The following is a 26,089-nucleotide window of genomic DNA, read 5'->3' as shown; positions in this document are numbered from 1 at the left end:
ACAATTTTTGTGCTTTCTGCACAGAGGGAGAAATGAATGAATAATCCAGAAATTTAAGAATGACATTCCGAGATTACAGCTCTCCCAATCCTTTACCTCCCTTCTGGCAGGAACTTGCTGGATAAAAGTGATTTTTACTTCCAGGAACCTGACAACAGAGTGGTCCAAAGCTTCCCTGCGCCTCACAGACATCCCTGCCGCAAAATCCTCATCCCTCCCACCCCCAGCCCTTCCCGAACCCCACTTTTGGAAGCTGCTTGGCAAAAATCAAATGGTTTTTGGGGGTTTTTTTGGAGCCTGTTGAAGTCAGTGGAAGAGACAATTTAAATCAGCTGAGAATCTGTCCGGGGTGGGGGGATAAATTTAGGGAGAAGCTTCGCTTTCTGCTGCTGTTTTTTGAGACGCTGCTCCACTTCCTCCCGGTTCCTGATGAGGATGGGAAGCGTTGGCCGCGCTTTGGGTTTACAAATATTTGCAGAGTCCCTGGTGCCCTTTTTTCCTCAAACAGCAGCTCTGGCTGGCTTGGGGAGCCCACACCCCGCAGATCCACTGCCTTATCAAAATATTGGCAATGTTTTAATCAGCAGCTGCTGCTGCGAGCTTTCCCTTGAGGGTTCTCCAAGCTGGATCCGTTTGCTGCTCAGGGAGGAGGATGGGAAATGCATCCCGTGGTTTTGCATTGGGGAAAAAAAAAAGGATTTTCCCATTGTTTTAATTTAGGGGAGAAAAAAGGCTTTTCCCATTGTTTTAATTTAGGGAGAAAAAAGGCTTTTCCCATTGTTTTGCTTTGGGAAAAAAAAAAAAAAAAAAAAAAAAAAGGCTTTTCCCACAGTTTTTCTTTAGGAAAAAAGGTTTTTCCTATTTTTAAAGGGGGTAAAGTTGTCTGGAAAATTGATTTTTAAATTTTATTTTGAAGTTATTTTATTTTATTAATTGATTTTATTTAAAATTATTTATTAAAATTATCTATAAAATTATTTATTATAAAAGTTATAAAATTCATAAAATTATTATTTATAACATTATATTATTTATAACATTAATTTATAAATTTTATTTATAAAATTAATTATTAATTTATTAATTAATATAATTTTGTTTTATTAATTGCTTTTATTTTTAAAATAAAAATTAATTTTTATTTTATTAATTGATTATTAATTATTATTAATTATTCTTCATAGAATCCCATAGATTTTCAAGGCTGGTTTGGGTTGGGAGGGAGCTGAAATCCCATCCAGTTCCACGGACAGGGACACCTTCCATGGGCCAGATGAGCTTTAAGCTCTTTTCCATGGGATTCTGGGGTTCTTTTCCAGAGGAAAAGAGAAAATATTATTTTCCATCTCATTAGGAATGCTGAATTCCAGGGAAAAACTTGCTGGCCCCAAGTGGAAAGAGGGGAGAACCTGGATAACCCTGGAAAACCCCCCAGCCTCACCCTCCTGGTTTTTATTTCCATGCCTCTGTAGCCTTTTAAAAAGCACATAACATTTTTAAAAATCACAAAATAATTTTAAAATAAAATTTTTAAAGCAGAAAATAATTTTAAAATAAAATAATTTTATTCTGAACCTTGTGGGAATTCCATCCTTATTGCCCAAAGTCTCCACTCACTCATGAGTGGAAGGAAAGCTCCAAATAGGATCCCCATAAAGATTTGGGGGAAATCTTTGGCACATTCATCCCCCCCATGACATCCTTTAAGCACTGAATATTTACCTGAGCATTGCCCGTAACTGCTCATTCCTGATCCACCTCTGTAAATGACCCCATGTAAAAACTCTAACAAAGCTTTCCATAAGAAAAATAAAAGTAATTATAGGAGAGAGATAAAAATAGCAGCAGCTAATGGGAAAATCTGATTTTCCATTGGCAACATCAGCAGAGCTTCGTTTTTTGATGGGGCCCCAACTCCCTGAAATTAATCTGCCCCCACATCAGTTTGTTTCTGGAGTTTTTTATTTGACTGTAGAAATGGCACAAAGAGTGGTTAAAAGTTGCATTTGAAGCTGAATTTACAGTAGAAAACACAAAGCAGTTGAAGTTGTGTTCAAAAGAATTTGGGATGAAAGACAAAGGTTTTACCAATTTGAGTGTATTTAATCACTGAAGAGTTCCAGGATTTAATAATTGAAAAGGTATAATAGATATATATAAAATATTAAAATATATGTAATATAGATAATGTATAATGTGTGTAATAATTAAAATACTAGTTATAATAATATATGGTAATACATTTCAGTGGAGTTTGTTTCCCTGGTTTTGTGGGGTTTATTTCCTGTTCCTGTGGGGTTTATTTCCTGTTTTTACTGAGTTTATTGCCTATTTCTGTGGAATTTATTTCGCTATCTCTGTGGAGAATATTTCCTGTTTCTCTGGGGTTTATTTCCCTGGTTTTGTGGGGTTTATTTTCCTGTTTCTGTGGGATTTATTTTCCTGTTCCTGTGTAGTTTATTTCCTATTTCTGTGGAGTTTATTTTCATGTTCCTGTGGGGTTTATTTTCCTGGTTTTTTGGGGGTTTATTTCCTATTTCTGTGCAGTTTATTTCCTATTTCGGATGAGTTTATTTCCCTATTTCCATGGAGTTTATTCTCTGTTTCTCTTGGGTTTATTTCCTGTTCCTGTGGACTTTAATTCCTGTTTTTCTGGAGTTTATTTCCCTGTTTTAACAAAGGAAAAGTGACATTTTCTGGCAATAAAACACAGCCCAGCCAGGCTGAAATGCTGAACCAGGGCTGTGCTTTTCAGCCACAGCCTTTCAACAATAATCACTTTTACCTCTGGTACAAATTGCAGACATAAAATGGTTGATATTTCAGATCACAGCAATTAAGGCTATGCTAATTTTTTTATTAGGATCTGTTTACCTCATGAGGCCTCTGAACTGTTGTTGCAGTTCATGTTAAATGATTTAATTATTTTTATCCTCTTTTTTCACTGCATCCCCGCAAACCCAGCGTGGTGTTTGATTCACTTTGGTCTGTCAGGGCTTAAGGAGAAATTCTGCCCTTGGGATAAAACCCTGCTCCACTTTTGTTCATGGAAACAAAGGCAAAAATTGATTTATTAACTTTGAACTTGATTAAATCTGAACCTCAGAGCAGGGGACCTGGCTCAAGAGTCCAAACACTTTCTAGTGTTTTGTAAAAAAACACAGCAAATGCATAAATCTCTCTCAAAAAGACACAATTTCTGTTATATTGCATTTCAATCACTTATTGATATAACATGGGGCATTTTCCCAGAGCAAAAATCTACCAAGATTTTGTTTATTTTTATATGAAAACAACTGTTGCTGGTTTTTCAGTTCCATGACCTCAGTCAATGTCTCAAGGATGGAATATATTGTTGGAATTTGCATCAGCACCAAACTGGTGCAATTCTTTTTTTGCCGTCAGTATCAATGCAGCTTTATTTTCCCACTAAAATATTTTCCTTTATTTTCACCCCCCGCAAAACCTGACCGATGCTTTGCCAGTTAAAATCTCATTTTGAGTCTTTGCCCACCTGTTCCAGGTCAATGCACAAGCTGACCCAGCTGGAGAGGCTCGATCTGGGCAATAATGAGTTCTCTGAGCTGGTAAGAAACGCTCCAGTTTTTAAGGGGAAACCTGGGGGCTTTGGGTGCTCTGTCCATGGGGTGTTAAACTTTTACTGGAGAGGCTTTGTGGGATCATGGCCCTGGGCAAGGGACACATTTCCCTCCAACCCAAACCAGGCTGGCATTCTGCAATTCCAGCAGAGGTCAATTCTGAACCTCATAAGGAATTTCTGCCCCTAACTCATCCCCAGAATCAGAATTAATTTCCCTGAGACCGAAATATTTTGGGAATTTTCCCTGTTCCCAGCACAGGGAGTGAGTGATGCTGTTCCTTGGGAGCCATGGAAGGGCAGGATCAGGGATTACAGTCCTACAAGGGAATAGTTCCTGTGGCTTTAGTTAAAACTGAGATAATCCCACTTCAAACAAAGCCTGAAATGTCACCTGGTGCTACAGAGCTGTAGCAAAGTCTGTACATCTGTTTTACGGAGCAGCTCCCACCCTGTTCCGGGCTGCTCATTTATTCCATGCAGGAGGAAAGAGAGGATTTAACTCCGATTTTTAATTAAAATCTTCAGCGTGGATAAACAGAGAGAAATTTTCGGAAGAGCTGTTTGGAATTTTAATTGTAGGAATTAAATCCTGCCCGAGTTCAGGGCCTCTCTTCTGGGGGTGTTTGAAAGGAATTGGACAATATTCCACATATTTCCATGGCAGCCCAGTGATCCCACGAGTGACAGATCCGGAGAGAGGTGGTCCCATCTTCCTGTTAGGCCCAGAATTCCCAAATTTACTCATTTTTCAGCCAAAATGTAGGAACTGGAATCAAATTCCAGAAGGCAAATGGGCCCAAGAGGCCAAGGCAGAGTGGGAATGTGCAGGAGAATAGAATAGAATAGAATAGAATAGAATAGAATAGAATAGAATAGAATAGAATAGAATAGAATAGAATAGAATAGAATAGAATAGAATAGAATGTGACTTTCTCAAAACTTCCTGTGAGTCTTCCATTCAGACTCAATCCCAGGAAGCTTTTCTGTGATCAGACCCTGGAACAGGCTCCTGGAAAGGGACATTTGGCCAATTCCCTGAATAATGTCCTTTATGGTTTGGTCAGACTGAATTGGTCAGGGAGCTGGACTGGGTGATCAATGTAAAACCCTTCCAGCTGGTTCCCTTCTGTTCCTATTCCTGTTCCTATTCCTCTTCCTATTCCTATTCCCATTCCTGTTCCTGTTTCTGTTCCTGTTCCTATTTTATTCCTGTTGCTATTCTATTCTATTCTATTCTATTCTATTCTATTCTATTCTATTCTATTCTATTCTATTCTATTCTATTCTATTCCTGATGCTATTCTATTCTATTCTGTTCTATTATATTTCATTCTATTCCTATTCCCATTCCTTTTCTGTCCTCTTCCTATTCCTTTTCTGTCCTATTCCCATTCCACTCTATTCCAATTGTAGCAACCTCTGAGGAAAATGAGAATATTCCCCACACAGCCCCAAACCAAAGCATTTCTAAGAGAGACAAACAAGGTTTTAATGGCACTTTGATACCAACCCACCCATGTCTGGATCATGGTGTGCCATAATGTGGAATATCCCATGGTGCTCCACAATAATGGGAAATTCCATCATCCTGAGAAATCACAGTCCAAGGAATTCCCCCCATCAAAGTGTGCTCTGCACAGGCCAGGAGCAGGCCTTGAAGAAAGGTGTCTGCTAATGAGAGGGATTGAAAAGCAAATTAAAGTTGAGAGGGGAAATTATGATTATCCATAATGACCTCAGCCCGTGAACACTCCAGAAGGATAAAGAAGCATTAATCAGCCCAGGAACAAATAGTATCAAATGCCCATTAATCAATTCAGCCTGGAAATGAGAAGTGGTTTTAATCATCGAAGGACAGCAGAATTTCAATGGAATTAACAGAGGCAAAATAAATCATCTTTAAAATGCTCACCACTAGTTTTTAATAGGAGCTCATTAGGTGGAGATGTGGAAAACAAGGGTTGAGTTCTCCTGCTCATCAGCTTTGTTCTCATCTGCTGAGGCACCAGGAGCTTCTCCCACCATTCCCTGGGCACGTGGAAAATCAGATTTATTCTGGGAATGGCAACATTCCAAACCAGACCATGCAGGGTAACTCCAGGTCTCTCCTGGGGTCTGGGGGTCCATTTGCTCCTGCCTATGTTGGAATCATTCCAGGGCAATAGTTCTGCTTCCAAAGCCTGGTTTGGAATGGAATATTTAGTGGAATATTTCATGGAACATTTAATACCAGGTTCTGACAGGCTTTGAAAAAAATCTCTACAACCTGGGAGGGCAAAGGCAAATTCCAGGTGTTGGTTTGCTGTGGGAAATGTTTTATGGGAAAGGAAAACACTGCTGAGGAAACCTGGGAATGTTTGTGGCCTGGATTTGTAATTCTGGGATTTCACAGCTGTGAGGAGTGATTTGGGGAATTGCCTTTTTTAGCTCCTCTCACTGATACCCTGAAAAGAATGAAACAGATGAAAGTTTGATTCTGCAATTCCAGGTTTTATCAGTGCCCATTTTCTCCTGTGCGTTCTGGCTCCTGCCCGTGCCAGCTGCAGATGTTAAATCTCCCCAGGACGTGTCCTTTGGGCTCATTTGTTTTGCAGAAGGCTCTTAAATTTTACAAGTTTTGATAAAGAGCAGCAGTGGTTAAATTACACCGAGGGAATGTTCTCTTCTTGTCCTTGAACACCTGGAAGGCTGAGGTGGGGTATGAAAACCAAAGGGAAGTGAAGGGGAAGCTTTATTTTCTTAAGAAAATGTTGATTTTTATTTAACTAAAGACACATTGCTTTACTTAGCTGCCCATAATAATTTCTTCTTTCCTCAGCCTGAGGTTCTTGAACAAATCCAGAATCTGAAGGAGTTGTGGATGGACAATAATTCCTTGCAAGTGCTACCTGGGGTATGGACATTTATTTTAGGGAATTACTGGGTGATTTGGTGATTCCCCTGTTTGCCTGGCAGGGAGCACCTGCCTGTGCATTTGCTTGGGTGGGTGCAGAGAGGCATTAATTAATTCATTCATTAATTATAAAAGTTTTGGGATGGTTCAACACAGAAGAGCTCCACCTGCCTGGTGGAAGGTGGGAATTGGGAATATCCCTTGGATCTGTGTCCAGATGGAGAAGCACCTCAGCTGCATGCCCAGGAATGCCAAATCCCAGCAGATTTAATGAATTTGGAGCACATTAATTAACCTGGGGGGGTTAATTTTGTTCCTTTGAGGCTGAGCCCACCCCGGCCCTGCCGGATCCGAAGGGTGCTGAGATAACTCCTGATCAGCTGGATTTGTGTGTTTGTCTCTAATTAACGCTCTAATTAACAGCTCTATCTGCTCAAGTAACTCTGTCTCACGTGCTATTAAGTCTATAGGGAAGTTAAAACAGCTCGTGTACCTGGATGTGTCCAAAAACAGGATCGAGACGGTCGACCTGGACATCTCGGGCTGTGAGGGGCTGGAGGATCTCCTCCTCTCCTCCAACATGCTGCAGCAGCTGCCAGATTCCATAGGTGAGGAGAGATCTGGCATTCCTCTCCATTTGATAGATTTTTTTAATATTTTTTAAAAATTTTAAAATTTTATTTTAATTTTGGAATCATGTGATTTTCTAATCATGGAGCGAGGCCTGCCATTAAATCCCAAAGGAGGCAGAAAAGGGTGTCTGGACAGTCCCATTTTGTGAAATCAGGAGCAGAATTCCCTGGTTGGAAGGGATTGGTCCACCTGGTTTGCTGTTTTGAGGAAAAGAAGCCAAGGAGGACAGAATTAATTTCATTTAAATGTAAAAATCAGTCTGAGAGCGATGATGAGATTGCTGTTCATTCACAGTGGGAAACAGAAATAAAAATGAAATAATTCAAATTATGAATTTTCTTTTTATTTTGACTGTTTTACATGCATGGAATTCCTGGATTATTTAGGATCACATCCCTCTGTCCACTGGGATATTTCCTTTCTGTCCCGAGCCTTTTTCTCTTTCCCTTTGAACACAGAACTGCAAAATTCCTAAATTTTAAATCAATTTAGTCACATTCCAACATGGATTGCTAATTAATGCTGCTAATAATTGACACTCTCACTGGGTGTCTTCTCCTCCTGTTTTCCATCTTGTTCTTCTACATCTCCCCATCAATCCCAGGATTTTTGTTCCATGGCCCAGATTGGTTTTCAGAGGGCATTTAGCAGGAACAAACTCATTTGGAATGATACTCCCCAAAACTCAGAGCAGAGCTGTTCAGGGTTGCCAACCATTGCTTATGGGATTCCAGGAGATCTCCATGGGAGCTCCTTATCCATCATTTCTTCCTGCAGGATTGTTGAAGAGACTGACAACCCTGAAAGTGGATGACAACCAGCTCACCATCCTGCCCAATGCCATTGGAAAGTGAGTCCAAGTTTCATCTTATTTTAATTAAAATGCCTTTTCCCTTTTGCTCAAGGAGTGTGGGCTTTCAAATAGAAAAGAAGACAAATACACTTTGAATTATGAAATAATTTCCAACCCCCAGGCTGTACCATTTCAATTTGGAGCATCACTTTTAATCCCGGGGATTTTTCAGTGCAAGGGGGAGGAAGGTGAAATATATCCAATTTTCCAAGAGGAAAACCAAAGGTTTGGGTGTGAATCAATCTGGATGAGCAGAGAAGTGAAAGTGGAAGAATTTGGGGGAAATCCATCAGTTGCCATGGCAACAGCCAGGAGCTCACAAGGATCTGGCTGTGGCCTCACAGGGATGGAGAGCTCCTAAAATATGACAGAAACTCTGTGGGAAAGCCAGGAGGATTCCAGGGGCTGGGATCATGGGAGGCTGTCTGCTGTGGGGTCTCACGTGGCTCTGCCTCCTTCTGCTGAGGTTGGTGGCTTCTGAGGGTTCCCTGGGAGGAACAGCAGCCTCTGCTTTCATTTGGCATCAAATCTGAAGGCTGAAAGATCTTTTTAATTAAGAAACCGAAATAAAGTTGAATTAGATACAGAGTGAAGACCCAGTCCTGCAGCTGAGGTTCCTGGGAATCCTCCAGAACGAGGTCTGTGGAAGGTGTGGTCAGAGCTAAAGTTCTTAACAAATCCTCCAAAACATTCGGGGAAAAAACAGAGAATCCTCTGACAAGTCCTAAGGCAGTGGACAGGGAGATGGGAGATTTTAGGAAGAAATAATTGGCTGTTATTTACCCTTATTCTGATTAAAGTACTTGAGAGTAAGAGGTGGAACGTGAGGAGCCAAGGGGGAGAGGAGCTGGGTAGTGCTCACACAACTTTCACTGGAAGGATTTTAATTTGCAGTCTCATTTTAGAAGAAGATTAGGAAATATTTCTTCAGAATATTTTAATGTACGTCTACAACCTGTATATTTAATGTGTATGTTTGTATATCTCACTCTGTCATGTGCAGTACATCCATATATTCCCACTGGAATAAATTCCCAGTCCCCCTCAGTGGTGTCTGGAGACCCAGATCCCAGACCTTCTACCTTAAACCTGTTACTTGGGTTAACAAACACTAAATTCTTGGTTCAATGGCCTTGGTTGCCCTGATCTCTGTCTGAAGTCCTTGGAATCCATGTTCCTCAATATCCCAGAAAATCTGAATGGTGGCATGGGCAATCCAGGTGGTCCTAAAGTGGGTTCCAAAAATCCCATTGTTACAGACTCCTGCCAGGGAAATGATGGGATGGTTTGGGTTGGGATGGCCCTCAAAGCCCATCCAGTGCCACCAGGGACACCTTCCACTGCCACAGGCTGCTCCAGCCTGGCCTGGGACCCTTCCAGGGATCCGGGGCAGCCCCAGCAGATATCCCCCGACTGTTCCCTCTCAGGCTGGTGGAGCCTGGAGCTGGTGAAGCCCCCAGAGGTTTGGGGTTGTTAATTTGGGGATGCAGTCCCTGCAGAGCCTCTAACGAGGGGTTTGCCGTTCCAGCCTGTCCCTGCTGGAGGAATTTGACTGCAGCTGCAACGAGCTGGAGTCGCTGCCCTCCACCATCGGGTACCTGCACAACCTGCGCACCCTGGCCGTGGACGAGAACTTCCTGCCGGAGCTGCCCAGAGAGGTGAGAGCTGCTCCAGAACCCATTCCATCCCTGGGATGTCCCCTGGGAGCCACCATCCCTGCCCTGGGATGTCCCATGGAGCCAGCATCCATCCCATTCCATCCCTGGGATGTCCCCTGGGAGCCACCGTCCCATCCCATCCCATCCCACCCCATGGATCCCATCCCATCCCATCCCATCCCATCCCATCCCATCCCATCCCATCCCATCCCATTCCATTCCATCCCTGGGATGTCCCCTGGGAGCCACCATCCTATCCCATCCCATCCCATCCCATCCCATCCCATCCCATCCCATCCCATCCCATCCCATGGATCCCATCCCATCCCATGGATCCCATCCCATCCCATCCCATCCCATCCCATCCCATCCCACCCCATGGATCCCATCCCATCCCATCCCATGGATCCCATCCCATCCCATCCCATCCCATCCCATGGATCCCATCCCATCCCATCCCATGGATCCCATCCCATCCCATCCCATCCCATCCCATCCCATCCCATCCCATGGATCCCATCCCATCCCATCCCATGGATCCCATCCCATCCCATCCCATGGATCCCATCCCATCCCATCCCATCCCACCCCATGGATCCCATCCCATCCCATCCCATCCCATGGATCCCATCCCATGGATCCCATCCCATCCCATCCCATCCCATCCCATCCCATCCCATCCCATGGATCCCATCCCATCCCATCCCATCCCATCCCATCCCATGGATCCCATCCCATCCCATCCCATCCCACCCCATGGATCCCATCCCATCCCATCCCATCCCATGGATCCCATCCCATGGATCCCATCCCATCCCATCCCATCCCATCCCATCCCATCCCATCCCATCCCATGGATCCCATCCCATCCCATCCCATCCCATGGATCCCATCCCATCCCATCCCATCCCATGGATCCCATCCCATCCCATCCCATCCCATCCATCCCTGGGATGTCCCCTGGGATCCACCATCCCACCCCTGTCCCCACAAATGGATTCCAGCTGCTGGTGGAATTGTCTGGGTGTGAAAGAGGTGCTTGGTGCTCAGACTGAGCAGTAAATCCATGGAAATTTGGGAATATCCCTGTGAGAAACCCCAGGCACTCCCTGAGGTTCCTGCCAGCCAGAAAATGTTGTTTTCTGGTTGAATTTTGGATTTCCTGCCTTTTGTGGCTTTCAGTAAAACCCATTTTAGGCGCCTCCCGACACAAAAAGTGATAATAAACATTCCCAGGTTTGGGGTTCCATCCTTTGGGCTTTTCCATTCCCGCAGATTGGGAGCTGTAAGAACGTGACTGTGATGTCCCTGCGCTCCAACAAACTGGAATTTCTGCCTGATGAGATTGGCCAGATGCAGAAGTTGAGGGTGTTAAATCTGAGTGATAACAGGTACAGTTCACAGCAACTTTTTTAGCCAATTTAAGAATTTTTTTTTAATTTAAACTTTTCCTTTGAGGTCATTATAAAGATACATTTCTCTAAAATATATTTTAAAATTAAAAAATAGAATTCTAGTTTTAAAATAGTATCATTAATTTATTTAAGCTATAAGGAAAGAATCTTGGTTGTTTTTTCTTAATCTTTGTGGTTTGGTCTCAGCTCCTTTGACATCCAAGGGAAAACTTCAAGAAAACTGAATAAGGCCAAAATCTGGATCTTGGTGTGTTTTAATAGCTTCAAACCCATTTCTTTCTTTTATCTCCTGCTGTTTCCATGCAAAAAAAAAAAATAGATATTGTCTATAGGTTTGTAATATTTAATGATTAAAATGCTGATACCCAGGGAACCAGGAAACAAAAATTAGTTATCTTGCATCCACAGAAATCCAAGGAACATTTTTCATTTCCTCCAGCAGAGTTTTTTTTTTTGTCAAACCCCAGATGGATTTGTCCTTATGCACAGGCCTGTGCTTAGATGAGAAACAAAATGCTTCAAATGAGCTGTTCTTGATCCCTGTCCTGTGCTGCCACAGGCACATGGAAAATCTGAATTTCCTTGGGATTTATCCGTGTGGATGTGCCAGGAGTGTGGTGATTTGCAGTGTCAGCACAGCTAGTGCAAGATGTGGGGGGTGAATTCCGTTTTCTCTCCACTTGCCATCCACACTCAGCAAAAATTAGGGAAGGATTTCCCAGCCCAGTTTCATTGCTGAGATTCAGGTTGAACATAAAAATATAAATTACATAAAGCCATGGAGAACCCCCTGGAATATTGTTGACAATGTTTAAAATTCCTTCATTCAGTTCCATTCTGTCCTGCATTGCAATTCCGGGGCACAAATTTGTCCTGTCCCAAATCCAGTGGATTTCCAGGTGGATGTGCCCAGGGCTGGTGCCTCCTCTGCCCTGAGGGGACACGGGGCAGAGGACTGATCCAGGATTTCCTGGGAGCCAGGAATGCGGGGAACCCTCCCTGGCACGTTCAATCACCCTGAGCAGGGTCACTGCTCCCTTTTCCAACCTGGAATCCTGCTGGGAGTCTGAGCTGGGGGAGCAGGAAACTGTTGGGAGGTGTTTGGGGTTTTTCCCATTTTTCCCCCCAGTGATTTTCCTGCTGGTCCCAGGGCCATCCCTGGTGTGCAGGGACTGGCTGGGGTGGGACAGGGGCAGGCAGGGCTCCCCCCTTGCTGGGTCCCAGCAGAATTCCAGCTCCCTGCCCAGCTGGGAGGGGATTGGGGTTTCCACTGGGGGGGGAAGAAGATTGTGGGACCAGCATGTCAGTGGTGTGGAGTGGGACGTGGTGATCCTTGGGGTGGGATGTGGTGTTTGTTCCATGGGGTGGAGTGTAATATTGCATGGGGTGGGATGTGATATTCCATGGGGCAGAATGTGGTGTTTGTTCCATGGGGTGGGATGTGATATTCCATGGGGCAGAATGTGGTGTTTGTTCCATGGGGTGGAATGTGATATTCCATGGGGTGGAATGTGATATTCCATGGGGCAGAATGTGGTGTTTGTTCCATGGGGTGGAATGTGATCTACCATGGGTTGGGATGTAGTGTTTGTTCCATGGGGCAGAATGTGGTGTTTGTTCCATTTGGTAGGATGTGATATTCCATGGGGTGGGATGTGATATTGCATGGGGCAGAATGTGGTGTTTGTTCCATGGGGTGGAATTTAATATTCCATGGGGTGGGATGTGATATTCCATGGGGCAGAATGTGGTGTTTGTTCCACGGGGTGGAATGTGATCTTCCATGGCGTGGGATGTAGTGTTTGTTCCATGGGGCAGAATGTGGTGTTTGTTCCATGGGATGGAATGTGGTGTTTGATGGGATGTGATATTCCATGGGGCAGAATGTGGTGTTTGTTCCATGGGCTGGGATGTGGCAGCCGTGCCCGTCCCACTCCCCCTCAGTGGTGTCTGGTGACCCAGATCCCAGACCTTCTACCCTTAAACCTGACTGAATTGTGTTTAAACCTGGTGGAATCATCTCCTCTACTTTTCTGGAGTGGTTTGGGAAGGGAATTTTCCCAAACGTTTCCTCCTCCGTGGCTCTCAGCTCCAGTTGAGTTTGACCATTGCCCTGCTGAGATGCTGGGGTAATTCTTTTGCCATGGAACTTCCCACCTTAATGAAAACTAGAAAGTTCTGACATTCTGGATTAAGTTCAGACACCTTCTTAATGCTGTATTTTTAGTGATTTTTTTACTTTCTGTGATCTCAGCTTCACTTTCATCACTATTCCAGCAATCCCTGTTGTCCCTTTGGATGAGCCCACACATTCACACCAAAGAGAGCTGGGGCTCCCCTCCTGCTGGAGCATTCCTGTGTTCCCACAGCAGTTCTGGCCCTCTGCTCTTCCCTGGAGCTGGCAGAGGAGGGAGATCCCAGGAGCTCTTTCCCTGGAGCCCTTGGAAGAAGGGACACATTCTGCTCAGGGGAATCTGTGCCTGAGTCCCTCTCTAGTGAATTTTGGATCAGAGACAATGGAAATCCCAGATTCCATTCTGCTCAGGGGAGTCAGTGTCTGAATCCCTCAGTGGTGAATTTGGGATCAGGACCAGATGGAAATTCCATACTCCATTCTGCTTAGGGGAATCAGTGTCTGAGTCCCTCAGTGGTGCATTTTGGATCAGGACCAGATGAAATCCCAGATTCCATTCTGCTCAGGGGAATCAGTGTCTGAGTTCCTCTCTGGTGCATTTTGGATCTCTGCTCTTTGCCACTACAGACCTTCACTCTGTTCCATGTCTTCTCCTCATCCCTGGATGCTGGGACTTGCTGATCTTTGAATTTCAGGATTTCCTCCAAGCTCCCATGTTGGAATTCCACTCAACCCAAGGCAATGCCTCCAGCTTTCCTTCCCCATGCCCACCCTCTAAGTTCTGTCCAAACTTCTCATCTCCACACCTGGGAGTCCTCTCTCCCTTCTCTTCCCATCTCCAAACCTTTCCAAAGGGAACTTTTCCAGGATTCTCTTGGCTCTGCCCAGCAGAGCCAGCAGGGTTTGGATCTGGATCCTGGAGGTGCCCATGGTGAGGTGTTTGTGCAGGAGCAGCTCTGTGGAAGCTCTGGCAGCTCCAGCTCATCCTGAATTTCTCCCTGGGGCGGCTGCTCAGCCTCAGGCACTCTGGGGAGTCTGGAAATCCCAAATTCCTTGCCAGTGACCGGTGTCCCTGTCCATGGGTAGCCACAAACACCTTGTCTCCCATCTGCTTCTCCTCTCTCCTCAGAGTCCTTCCAGGTCTGAGCCCTGTGAGTGAGAGGTAGAATTGTTAGAAAAGTCCCTTTGGGCTACACTTCCCACAGAGCCTCGGTTACTGGTAAGTGACCTTTCTTTTAGTTCCAGATTGTTCTTAAAGAGCTGAGAGAGGCCTCACTTCTGCTCTTCAAAGGACTGAGAAACCCACTTTCTATTCCTAAAGGGGCTGAGAGAAACTCCCCTTTCTATTCTTAAAGGGCTGTGAGAACCCCCATTTCTGGACCTAAAGGGGCTGAAAGAAACCCCCATTTCTGTTCCTATATGGACTGAGAGAACCCCCTCCATTTCTCTTCCTAAAAGGACTGAGAGAAATCCCTCTTTCTGTCCTAAAAGAGCTGAGAGAATCACCCCTTTCTGATCTTAAAGGGCTGAGAGAATCCCCCTTCCTGTTCCTAAAAGAGCTGAGAGAATCCCCCTCTTTCTATTCCTAAAAGGGCTGAGAGAACTTCCCCTTCCATTTCCTAAAACAGCTGAGTGAATTCCCCATTCCCATTCTTACAGAGCTGAGTGAATTCCCCTTTTCTGTCCTAAAAGAGCTGAGAGAATCCCCCCTTTCTGTCTGTGTTCTGGGGTCACTCCCACAGGAGCCAGAAGAGCTCCTCATTCCTCACCATCCATCCCCACAAACTCCATTCCCTGTGTCCTTCCCTCCTCCTGGTCAGGAATTAGGATTTAGTCAGGGTGTTTGCACTTGTGTTGCTACAGATGAAGAATTTTCCTGCGCTGCACAATTTAAAAGGAAAAAAAAAATGTGTTAGAAAAAGAGGTTGGGGCTTGGCTTGGCTGGAAATGCTCAAAGCCCAGCAATGATTTTGGGTGCTCCCCATCTTTGATCTCGAATTTGAGTTTTTTTCTTTCAAGAACTTTAAAATCAGGCCTTGTTTGACGTTTAAAAGTTGTATCCAGGGGTATTGGCACAGCAAATGAAAAATGCAGAGCTCTGTGATTTGGTTGGGAATGGAACTGGAAAATCGGCACGGAATGGTCTTATCCCACATGATCCCAAGGGCTGTGGCCAGTTCTTCTCCCTCTGATTCCAAGCTCTCCACCTGAGATCCCTGGAGAGTCCCAGTGCCCTCCCAGAGACACCTTTCAGTCCAGTCCTGACTTTGGTGCTCAATTCTGAGGTGCCCAGAAACGAGGGAATCACTTCTGTGGGATGGAGGGCCTGGGTCTGGCACAAAAGGGCTTCTCCTTCTGGTTCTTCCAAAATCTCATTTAGGATTTGCTTTTTCCAATGCTCCTTTGGTCACTCCCAAAAGCTGGGAGAGCCTCAGTCCATGGCTGGCCCAGGCCATGTGCTGGGAAAGAGCAGGGCTGGGTGGGAAATGGGGAAGGAATTGTTGGATGTGAGGGTGGGGAGGCCCTGGAATGGAATTCCCAGATTTGCCGTGGCTGCTCCATCCCTGGGAGTGCCCAAGGATGGGTTGGAGCAGCCTGGGATGGTGGAAGGTGTCGATGATGGATGGGATGGCATGGGATGGGATGGGATGGCATGGCATGGCATGGCATGGCATGGCATGGCATGGCATGGCATGGCATGGGATTTGAGGTCTCTCCCAACCCAAACCACCCTGCATTCCGTGATTCTATAAAAACAGCCTATCCAGTAGGAGTCATGGGAAAAAAATTCAAGGAAGATTCCACAAATATCCTGCCATCCATTCCCATTCCCACTCCCAGATCCCTTTTAGGAAACTGTGTTTAAATGTCTCGTTAAAATGCTGATTTATTTTTTTCCCCTGCTCCATTTAATTTTGTCATTTAGGTTCACTATGAATATTTATATTATTTTAATCTTTGGTCTGACATTCCAACAAAAATGAATTTTCCATCATCTTGGAATATTTCTGTTCCAAACCTCCAGTGTCCAATAAAGGGAGCTCTGTGAGTGACTCTGAGGTCCCTCTAAACCTCCCTGGGACCAAGATTTTTTTCTTTTTTTCTGTCTTATATGTGTAATTTTATTACACTATAACCAAAGGAAAATATCAGTTTCTCCTCAGTACCAAAGGATGTGGGGTCAGCAGTTCTACCTTCCAAACAGAACTCTTAATGTGGAATATTAATATGATTAATAATAATAGCAGGAATAGCAACAACAGGAACATGGATAAAATATTGCATTTTTGTAAAATTGATTTTAAAAGCAGTGAAGTTATAGCTATTTCAGTGTGACAAACATGCTGCATGTAAATCTTTAAATAAATTACTTTGGAAACTAAGGATTCACCTTGTCCCAATATTCTCCTTTACAGACTGAAGAATTTGCCCTTCACTTTTACCAAACTCAAGGAACTGGCAGCCTTGTGGCTTTCTGACAACCAGGTAATGCCTTTCAATATCCCCATTTTCCTTAGGAAAGGGGCTGTCAATGAACCCTGTCACTCAATTCAAGATTTAGAAGAATTTTGGAAGGGTTTGCTCCCAGCCCAGCTGTAGATTTCCATATCCAGCCATAAATCCTGTTGGGTGTCACTTTTGACCATGGAAAAATAATTTTGCAGGATTTATTTCACCAGGATCAGCTCCTGCCTCCTTACCAAAGTAGTAAATAAAGGGCAAAAGTAGCAGGGGAGTATTTTTGAAGCAGAAATTCAAGATGTTCGTTCCCAAACTCGCTATTATCCTGTTCCCACCCTGTGCTCCATCTGCTCCTCTTCCCTTGGCTTCCTCTTCCCTTTTCCCACCCATTCTCCCATCCCTGCACATTTTGAGCTCCACTGCAGTCAGGGAGAGTTCAAACAAGTCAAAGCTACACGAGGACTCTGGGTCTTGCTTTGGAGAAAACTCCTTTTTCTGTGCCTTTGAAATCTGAGGGGGCCCTGCTTTGTTCCAGGACTCTGGTTTATGGCAGATATTCTTTGGGATTCTATTTTAAACCGAATTATGCAACAGGAACCCTGAGAAATGCAACGGTTCCAGCAGCAGCTGAGCCCTAAAATAAGTCTGAAATGTACATTTGGTTTTAGAGCCGAGCCAAAAATGTGAAAGCTGAAAGGGTGGGTAATGGAAAATTATGATTAAATTTTTATGTGTTAAATGAGGATTCTTGGGGGTTTTGCATTTAAAATTTTGCATTTTAAAAAATAACATTGCCTGGCTGTGCAGCCCAGGCACAGAACACCCCCAGCCCTTTAAATATACAACATTTTCCAGCATTTTGACTTTCCTGTGGCACTGGAAGGATTGATTCCCACTCTCTGGGCTGTGACAGTCACTCCTGGGCCAGAGTGACTTTGGGTAGAGCAAAGCAGTGATCAAACATCCCCAGCTGCAGTCAAACCCAGCAGGAATTCCCAGGGAATGCTCCTTGGGAATTCTGCTGTGCCCTGCACCAGGTTTACTCCCAGGTGAACTGCCAGCCACCAGGAATTTACTCCTCATCGTTAATTAACTCTTCATTAGGCCTGGCTTAAAGCGCGTCCCAAGGGGTGTTGAGGTGTGCAGTGCCAGGTGTGCTCCCTGATCCTTTCCCCCGGAGCAGCAGGCAGGGTTCCCCATGCCCTCACGGCTGGGAATGCCAGGAATGGCAGGGCAGGCACAGGAGGCTCCACTCTCCTCCTGCCCATGGGGAATTTGTGTTCCTGCGGAGCTGCAGCAGCCTGGGGCTCCCTGGGCAGGGGGAGCTGGGACTGCCCTGCTGCCAGCAGCTCATGCGTGGGTTCCCATTCTGGTGTTGGTGGTGGTGGTGTTGTTATTGTTATTATTACCATTATTATATTGTTGATATTATTATTGTTGTTATTGTTGCTATTACTATTATCATTATCCCGTTATTATTGTTGTTTTGTTGTTGATGATATTTTCACGTTATTATTAATAATAATAATAGAATATTAATGTAATATTACATTATTAAATTTATTATTATTATTATTATTACTATTATTATTATTATTATTATTATTATTATTATTATTGATGTTGTTGTTGTTATTCCGTTTGTTCTGGTTGTTCTGGCTTGTTATTATTGTTATTATTCTTATTATTGATTATATTGTTATTGTTGTTCTTATTATTATTATTACTATTATCAGTATCCCATTATTGTTGTTATTTTGTTGTTACCTCGTTGTTGTTGTTGTTGTTGTTGTTATTACTACTACTACTACTACTACTATTCTGGTTGTTCTGGCTGTTCTTGTTATTATTATTGTTGTTGTTGTTCTGGCTCTTCTGGTTGTCCTTGCTATTATTGTTGTTATCACTGTTATCATTGCCGCTATTATTGTCGCTATTGCTGTTACTGCTCTCCTCACGCCGTGCGCTCCCTCTGCCGCAGTCCAAGGCGCTGATCCCGCTGCAGACGGAGGCGCACCCCGAGACCAAGCAGCGCGTGCTCACCAACTACATGTTCCCGCAGCAGCCCCGCAGCGACGAAGGTAAAACCCCGAGCTCAGGGGGCCTGGGGCGAGCCTGCCCCTCTGACACCCCACGGCCACGGGCACACCCCGGCCTGCCCACGGCATGGATCCGGGCATTCCTGGGCTGCCACGCCGACAGTTCTGACTGACGCTCTCAGATTGACACTTTGACACTGACATTTCTGATTGACACTCTCAGATTGACACTTGCACACTGACATTTCTGACTGACGCTCTCAGATTGACACTTGCACACTGACATTGCTGACTGACACTCTCAGATTGACACTTGCACACTGACATTGCTGACTGACACTCTGAGATTGACACTTGCACACTGACATTTCTGACTGACACTCTCAGATTGACACTTGCACACTGACATTGCTGACTGACACTCTGAGATTGACACTTTCACACTGACATTTCTGACTGACACTCTGAGATTTACACTTTGACACTGACATTTCTGACTGACACTCTGAGATTTACACTTTGACACTGACATTTCTGATTGACACTCTCAGATTGACACTTTCACACTGACATTTCTGATTGACGGTTTCAGATTTACACTTTCACACTGACATTTCTGACTGACACTCTCAGATTTACACTTTCAGTCTGATATTTTCTGATTTATGTTTTCACATTGACATTTTCCCATTTACATTTTCACATTGACATTTTCTGATAGACACTTTCACATTTACGTTTTCAGATTTACAATTTCAGATTGACATTTTCTAATTTACATTTTCAGACTGACATTTTGTGATTCACAATTTGAGACTGACGTTCTCTGATTTACATTTTCACATTGATGTTTTCTGGTTTACATTTTCACGCTGACATTCTCTGATTTACAATTTCAGGCTGACATTTTGTGATTCACAATTTTATACTGACATTCTCTGATTTACATTTTCACATTGACATTTTCTGATTTGCATTTTCACGCTGACATTCTCTGATTTACAGTTTCAGGCTGACTTTCACATTGACATTTTCAGATGTCAAAATTTTCAGATTTACACTTTCAGATTGGTATTTTCTGATTTACAGTTTCAGATTCATACCTTCAGCCTGACATTCCCTGATTTACATTTTCACATTGACATTATTTGATTCACAATTTCAGACTGACGTTTTCTGATTCACAATTTCAGACTGACATTTTCTGATTCACAGTTTCGCATTGACATTTTCTGATTTACGTTTTCAGACTGACATTTTCTGATTTAGAATTTCAGACTGACATTCTCTGATTCGTTGACATTCTCTAATTTACATTTTTCACACTGATGTTTTCTGATTTATGTTTTCAGAGTGACATTTTCTGATTTGCATTTTCACATTGACATTTTCTGATTCGCAGTTTCATACTGATGTTTTCTGAGCCGCTATTTCAGACTGACAATTTCCCGATTTACCCTTTCACCCTGACGTTTCCTGAACCCCTTTTATTTCCAGAGAGGCTTTGCAGGAGCAGTCAGAGCCCAGCTCTGGGTGTGCACACCCCAGGGATTGCTGGCTCCAGGCAGGAGCTGGGAATGCCCATCTCCATGGGGTGGGGGCTCAGAGCTCCCAAACTGGGCTGGATTCAGACTTTGCTCCACTAAATTGCCATTTTCACACTGCCCCTCTTCTCCAGGGCTGCCCCAAGCCCTGGTGCTGCTTTCCACCACTCTGATCCCACTTTTATTCACAACCCTGCAGTGGTTTCTCAGTTTCCAAACAATGACCCGGGCGACGAAGCAGGAAAATCCATTTGGCTCATTCCCAGCTCCCTCTCCCATTCCCTGCAGATTTCCAGTCAGACAGTGACAGCTTTAACCCCACTCTCTGGGAGGAGCAGAGGCAGCAGAGAATGACTGTGGCCTTTGAGTTCGAGGACAAGAAGGAAGAGGAGGAGAATCCAGGGAAAGTCAAGGTGAGTGCTGCTGGATTTATTCTGGGATTCACTTTTTGTGAATGGGCAGGGTTCAATATGCAGCTCCTGAAATGAGCTGGGTTTGGGTTTTAATATCAGATTCCTGCTCTGTCCCAAAGGGAATTGAGACAGAATTACTGTCCAACTTTATTTACAGATTATATGTTATATATTCTATTCTATTCTATTCTATTCTATTCTATTCTATTCTATTCTATTCTATTCTATTAATTTTTACAGAATTACTGTCAACCACTGCTTTTTCAGGAATATTTGAATCCCACAGGGGATCCCATATTCCTCTCCAAGCAAAAGTCAACAAGGGCTTTGCAGCCTCATGGAAGGTGCAGTGGAAAGGGCATAATCTGTGAAAAACAAAGTTCAAAGCATGAATTTCCTCCCCCAGTTTTGTGAAATTAAAGTCACTGCAGAGCTCTTCATCAATCCCTCAATCAGCTGCATTGTCAGGAGGATATTTTCAAAGCTGTCAGCCTTTACCTGCCATGGAAATCGCTCTTTCTTGAATAATATCAAGGAATTATCCCACACTTCAACCCTGCAGATTTCTAACTGTGGTAGAACACCCAGGGTAAAATGTAGGGTCAGAGATAAAATCATCTGAGGAGTTTAAATTCGATTTTACTTCTCAAATTAACAGTTCTCTTGTCAATTGCATTTTAACACCCCATTGAAAACTTGGTGGAAATTCTTCATTATTCTTTCCAATATTTTTCCCAGTTGGGAATTTCTCTCCAGCTCCTGTGCCCAGAGCCAATGGACTCTTCTGCTTTAGTGAAACAGAAAATTAAGCCAAAAGCAGCCTTCACCTCACAATAAATAGATTAAAGTGGAATTTTACCCTGGATGAATTGCAGGTTTATGGGTCACGCATAGAAAACAGCATTTGGGAAAGTTTTCTGTTGTTCCACAACTTTTATCAGAATTTTCCCTGGGGGTGACATGGCTGGAGGTTTCAACATGAACGTTTTTAGCAGTTCCACCAGAGCTTCAAGGGATAAATTTAAATAAATATAAATTCTCAACAGGCTGTAACCACCAACACTGCAGCATTTCATAACAGCAGAAGAAGTTTTCACTTTTCATCAGGAAACTGAACTTTCAGCCAGACAGATGTTAAAATTGATTTGATAATTGGGGTTTTTCAAAAGCTTTTTTCCATCACGGATTTTGAACTCTGAAAATTCTCTCTTCGGGGTCAGGCTGCTTTTGATGTAGCCCTGGAATGGGATTGGCAGGGAGTCCAGATTTCCTCTGGGACGGGGAATGTGGATCCATCAGAGAAAGATCTGCATCCCACTGCTGGTGCTGTCCCCCAGCAGAGCTGCAGGAGTTTGGCTGTGTGATATTAACACTCCCAGGGAGGGGAAACTCCTGCTGCAGTCCCAGTTTGGGGTTGTCTGTGCCATCCCAGCCTCCAGTCCCTCCTCCCTGCTGGAATTCCTGAAGATTTGCTCCGTGCCTTGCCCTCACACCACGGCCTGAGCTCTGGGAGACACCAAGTGCCTCATTGGGCCACCCCTGAACACCATTGCATTCAGCCAGAATTGAAGCAGAGCTTTCAGTGCTGCTTTCCAGACTGCATCTGTCCTTTTCCTGTTGGAATTCTTTATCAAAAGTGACATCCCACTCACAGATTTTAACATTTTCTCTTCTACCCCCTGACGATTATTCTCTCCTGGTTCGGATCTGGATGCCAGCACTTGACACAGTTTTATTTACCGAATCAATCATGCTTTTGCCTCTGAAATATTCCTATGGACAGACCATTTCCAGCTAAACCCAAAACTGTGGTTTTCCTGCTCGTTGGGAATTTAAATCCTGCAGCTCTGGCAGGAGCTATTCAAACCAGCTCACCTACACCACCAGGTAGAAGCTGCTGTGTGATTGTCCTGGTTTAGGGCAAATTTGGGAGTGAACCCCTAAAGGGGTTCCTCTAGAAAAGCAGATTCAATTGGCCTCTCCTCCAACCAGTTCAGGAGAAAATACCTTTTTAAAGAAAAGTGGAAAAAAATATTATTAAACAATAAAACAGTGGAACCTAAACAATATTAAACTCCAGATCCTTTACCACCAGCAGGAATTTGAAGTTTCCCAGCCTCGTCATCCTGAGACGCTCTGGGAAAGCTGGGAGTTCAGATTAGTGGGGTTTTCCAGGAAATCTGTGTGTCTGTCAGTCAGCCAGAGCTCAGTCAGGCCTTGGGCACTCCCTGGAGAGCTCTGGGCCTGTGCTCCCATGCCAGAAGAGCCACAGACACCCGGCTATGTTTGAGCATCATCCATCTCCAGCAGGCAATGGCTCCCAGAGGAGCAGCTCTGCTCTCAGCTGCCATCCATAATTCACATTAATTGAGTAGAGGAGCGTGGCTGAATTAATTCTGCATTTACAGCAGGGCTGTTTGGGAGAGTGTGAGGGGATGTGTCAGCAAAGTGCAGAGCTACCAACACCCTCCCAGGGGGACAGATGGGCTTGCAGGGAACCATTCCTATCCTTATTTTATGGCACTGGGATTGCATTTGATGCTGCCAAAGAGGGAATGAGCAAATTTCAGTCCTGAACCCCTCAAACTCCCCAGACAGATCACCCAATCCTCAAGGGAAGCGCCCTCAGCCCCGAACCACAACCAGGCTTTCCTTTGCGCTCTGCTTCCATCCTGCATTCCTGCCTCCATTCCTAACCCTGCCTCCTCCTTCCCTGGCTGCTCAGGTGGAGATAAACCTCAAGCGTTACCCCACGCCCTATCCCGAGGACCTGAAGAACATGGTGAAGTCAGTGCAGAACCTGGTGAGCAAACCCAGCCTGGGCGTGCGGCCCGAGAGCGCGGCGCCCGCCGCCAGCGCCGACCCCACGGGCAAGGACAAGTACGAGCACAAGTGGCCCCTGACCCCCAAGGAGATCTCCGTGGAGGTACTGGCAAGCACCCTTGCTCCTCTCCAGAATTCCAGATGCTTCTTTTTTTATGGTTTTGGAGCCCCAAAGGATGGTTTGATCCACTGGGAACCTCAGGTCGTTGTCGGGGATGCTCAGCTTGCGCAGGGCCTGGCAGTTGAACAGTTGCTGTTCCAGGGGTTCCACGGGGGAGAAGAAATAAATCCATTTGGGATCCTTACTGACACACAATCAGCACAAACACCCCCTGGCCACAGCAGAATCCCACCCTCCCAGGGGGGCTTTTGGGAAGGCATTCCCATGGTTGGCGGGGATTGTGGTATTTGCTGGGTCCCCAGGATGAAGGAGGAAATGATGACTCTGACTCCATGCTCTTAGAAGGCTAATTTATTATTTTATATAAAAGAATGCTATCCTAAAACTATACTAAAGAATAGAGAAAGGATCCTTACAGAAGGATCTTAACAAGATACTAATAAAAACTCCTGACTCTCTCCTCCGAGTCTGACACAGCCTGACCGTGATTGGGCATTGAGTCAAAACAATTCACACATTGGATAAGCAATCTCCAACCACATTCCAAAGCAGCAAAACACAGGAGAAGCAAATGGCAGAATATTGTTTTCCTTTTTCTCTGAAGCTTCTCAGCTTCCCAGGAGAAGAAATCCTGGTGAAGGGATTTTTCAGAAAATATGATGGTGACATTCCGCCTGTAAAGTTTTATGTTGAGCTGCTGGTTGCACTCAGGTTTAGATTGAGCTGCTGAGTTTCGTCCAGTTTTAGACTGAGTTGCTGTTTTTCCCAATGCTGCTGAACTTTTGGGTTGAGATCTCCCCAGCTGGGAATTTTGCTATGGATTTTTCCCAGCACTCTTCAATTTCAATGATGTGAGGTTGGCACAATGATGTGACGTAACAGGAGGATGGGCCCGGGTACCATTTCCATCCCATCCCATTTAATCTGTTAGAGACTCCTTGGGTCTGTCTGGCCCTGTGTGCCAGGAGGTTCTGCCCTTGGGATTATTGCCAGGAGCAGGAATCCAATTAACCCTGCCCAGAGTTAATGAAGGCAGCAGGAGGGCTCTTTCCTGTGCAGGGAGCAGCCCTGGATGCTGTGAGCTGCAGAATCCAGCTCTCCCTGGAGTGTTTGCCAAGCACAGGAACAAATTCAGCCCCACGATTAGTCCCTAAAAGCTGAATTCCTAAATCCTACAGCCCTTCTGGAGCTTGGTTCTCTCACCCCACCAAAGGAGGGGAATCCCTTCCCATGTGAGATGAAAAGCTTGGAGAGGTCTGCAGGAATGCCAGCATTCCTGGAAGCCTTTGCAAAGCTTTAATGCTGAAAAGAAATAAATGAGGAAAAATATTTTCCTTCTTTTTCGCTCCTTTGTTATCTGACCGTTGTGATAAACTCCTTGTCCTTGAAACATCCTTGTCTGCAGCCAGTCCTGAGGGTAGGAATTGTTCTCCCTCAGATTTCCATGGCTTTGGCACAAATATTACACATTCAGCTGGAGCTGCTCTCTCAGTGCTGACTTTTATTTGCAGTCAAACATTTTCATTCCTTAAAAAAATAATCCCCCAAAGTTTTCTCTTCAAGCTGGATTCAGAAGACTTCAACTCTAGGCACGATTTCAATTAGGACTAAAATATTGAAGTTAAATATTTAATTTCAACTAAAATAGCTAAGTTAAATCACTCATGTTTCCATCTAAATCTGAAATCTTCAATTCCACCACGATTCCTTTTTACTCATTAAATTCTCACTGTGTAAATCTGGTCCTTGAACCAGCTGGTGACTCAGGCCACGAGTCTTGACATTCTGCTCTTGTTGCTGAATATATAGAATTTATTTTGTATAATCTATCATTTGAACTTGAGTATTCTCAACAGCTTTCTGTGGGTTTTCATTATCCCTACGTGTTTCCACCTGGAATTTGATCCATGTGGCCGGGGTAGAGGTTTTAGCTGTTTGGCGTCCAGAAATCAGTGGTTTGTTAATAATTGTTAAAATAATGTTAATTTTTTCAATGAAAACATGAGCATCCCAGAGAGCTGAGGGTCCTGGGAGCTGGCAGAGCCAGGGAATGCATCCATCGCCAGGGAGGAGGAGATGGCAGCGGCACCACAAACGTGGGGTGCAGCTGGGGACACATCCCTGGCGCTGTGTGCGTACAGGGAGCTCCCAGAACCCTGCAGAAAGAGCTGAGCTGCCGCAGCCAGAGCCCGGGGTGACTCCTGAAGTGCCACTGAAAAATGGGAGAGCAGTTCCCGCCCTGCAGAGCTGGGAGCTCCCCCTGTCCCCAGCAGAGATGAGATTTCAGCTCCTGAGTTGTGATGGGGGAACTTTTCCAGATTTCAGTTTCCCTGGGATGGAGTCAAGAGTGTAGCACAGCTATTCCAGCAGCTGAAGGAAAGAAAAGGGGTGATCTTGTCCTTCCCAGACATTAGGGGGGGTTTCAGCTCCAATCAGGGTGGTGCAGACACATTTCCCTCTCCTTGGCTTCCTGCACAGGATAAAGCACGCGGGAAGTGTA

General features: G+C 44.6%; 1 protein-coding gene across 1 annotated transcript in view; it reads left to right on the top strand.

Moving 5' to 3' along the window:
• Positions 1 to 26,089, top strand: part of LRRC7 (leucine rich repeat containing 7) — a 59,763-nt gene that overhangs the window by 13,509 nt on the left and 20,165 nt on the right. The window contains exons 7-16 of the mRNA XM_058808472.1: positions 3,524 to 3,587; positions 6,420 to 6,494; positions 6,958 to 7,102; positions 7,905 to 7,977; positions 9,509 to 9,638; positions 10,914 to 11,029; positions 16,604 to 16,673; positions 18,631 to 18,730; positions 20,521 to 20,645; positions 23,371 to 23,571. Coding sequence (XP_058664455.1) covers positions 3,524 to 3,587; positions 6,420 to 6,494; positions 6,958 to 7,102; positions 7,905 to 7,977; positions 9,509 to 9,638; positions 10,914 to 11,029; positions 16,604 to 16,673; positions 18,631 to 18,730; positions 20,521 to 20,645; positions 23,371 to 23,571 — 1,099 coding nt within the window. The remainder of the gene's footprint in view (positions 1 to 3,523; positions 3,588 to 6,419; positions 6,495 to 6,957; positions 7,103 to 7,904; positions 7,978 to 9,508; positions 9,639 to 10,913; positions 11,030 to 16,603; positions 16,674 to 18,630; positions 18,731 to 20,520; positions 20,646 to 23,370; positions 23,572 to 26,089) is intronic.

Source organism: Ammospiza caudacuta, chromosome 7 (genome assembly GCF_027887145.1).
Source record: "Ammospiza caudacuta isolate bAmmCau1 chromosome 7, bAmmCau1.pri, whole genome shotgun sequence".
Classification (NCBI taxonomy): Eukaryota; Metazoa; Chordata; class Aves; order Passeriformes; family Passerellidae; genus Ammospiza; species Ammospiza caudacuta.
This window is presented reverse-complemented; position numbering and strand designations above follow the sequence as displayed.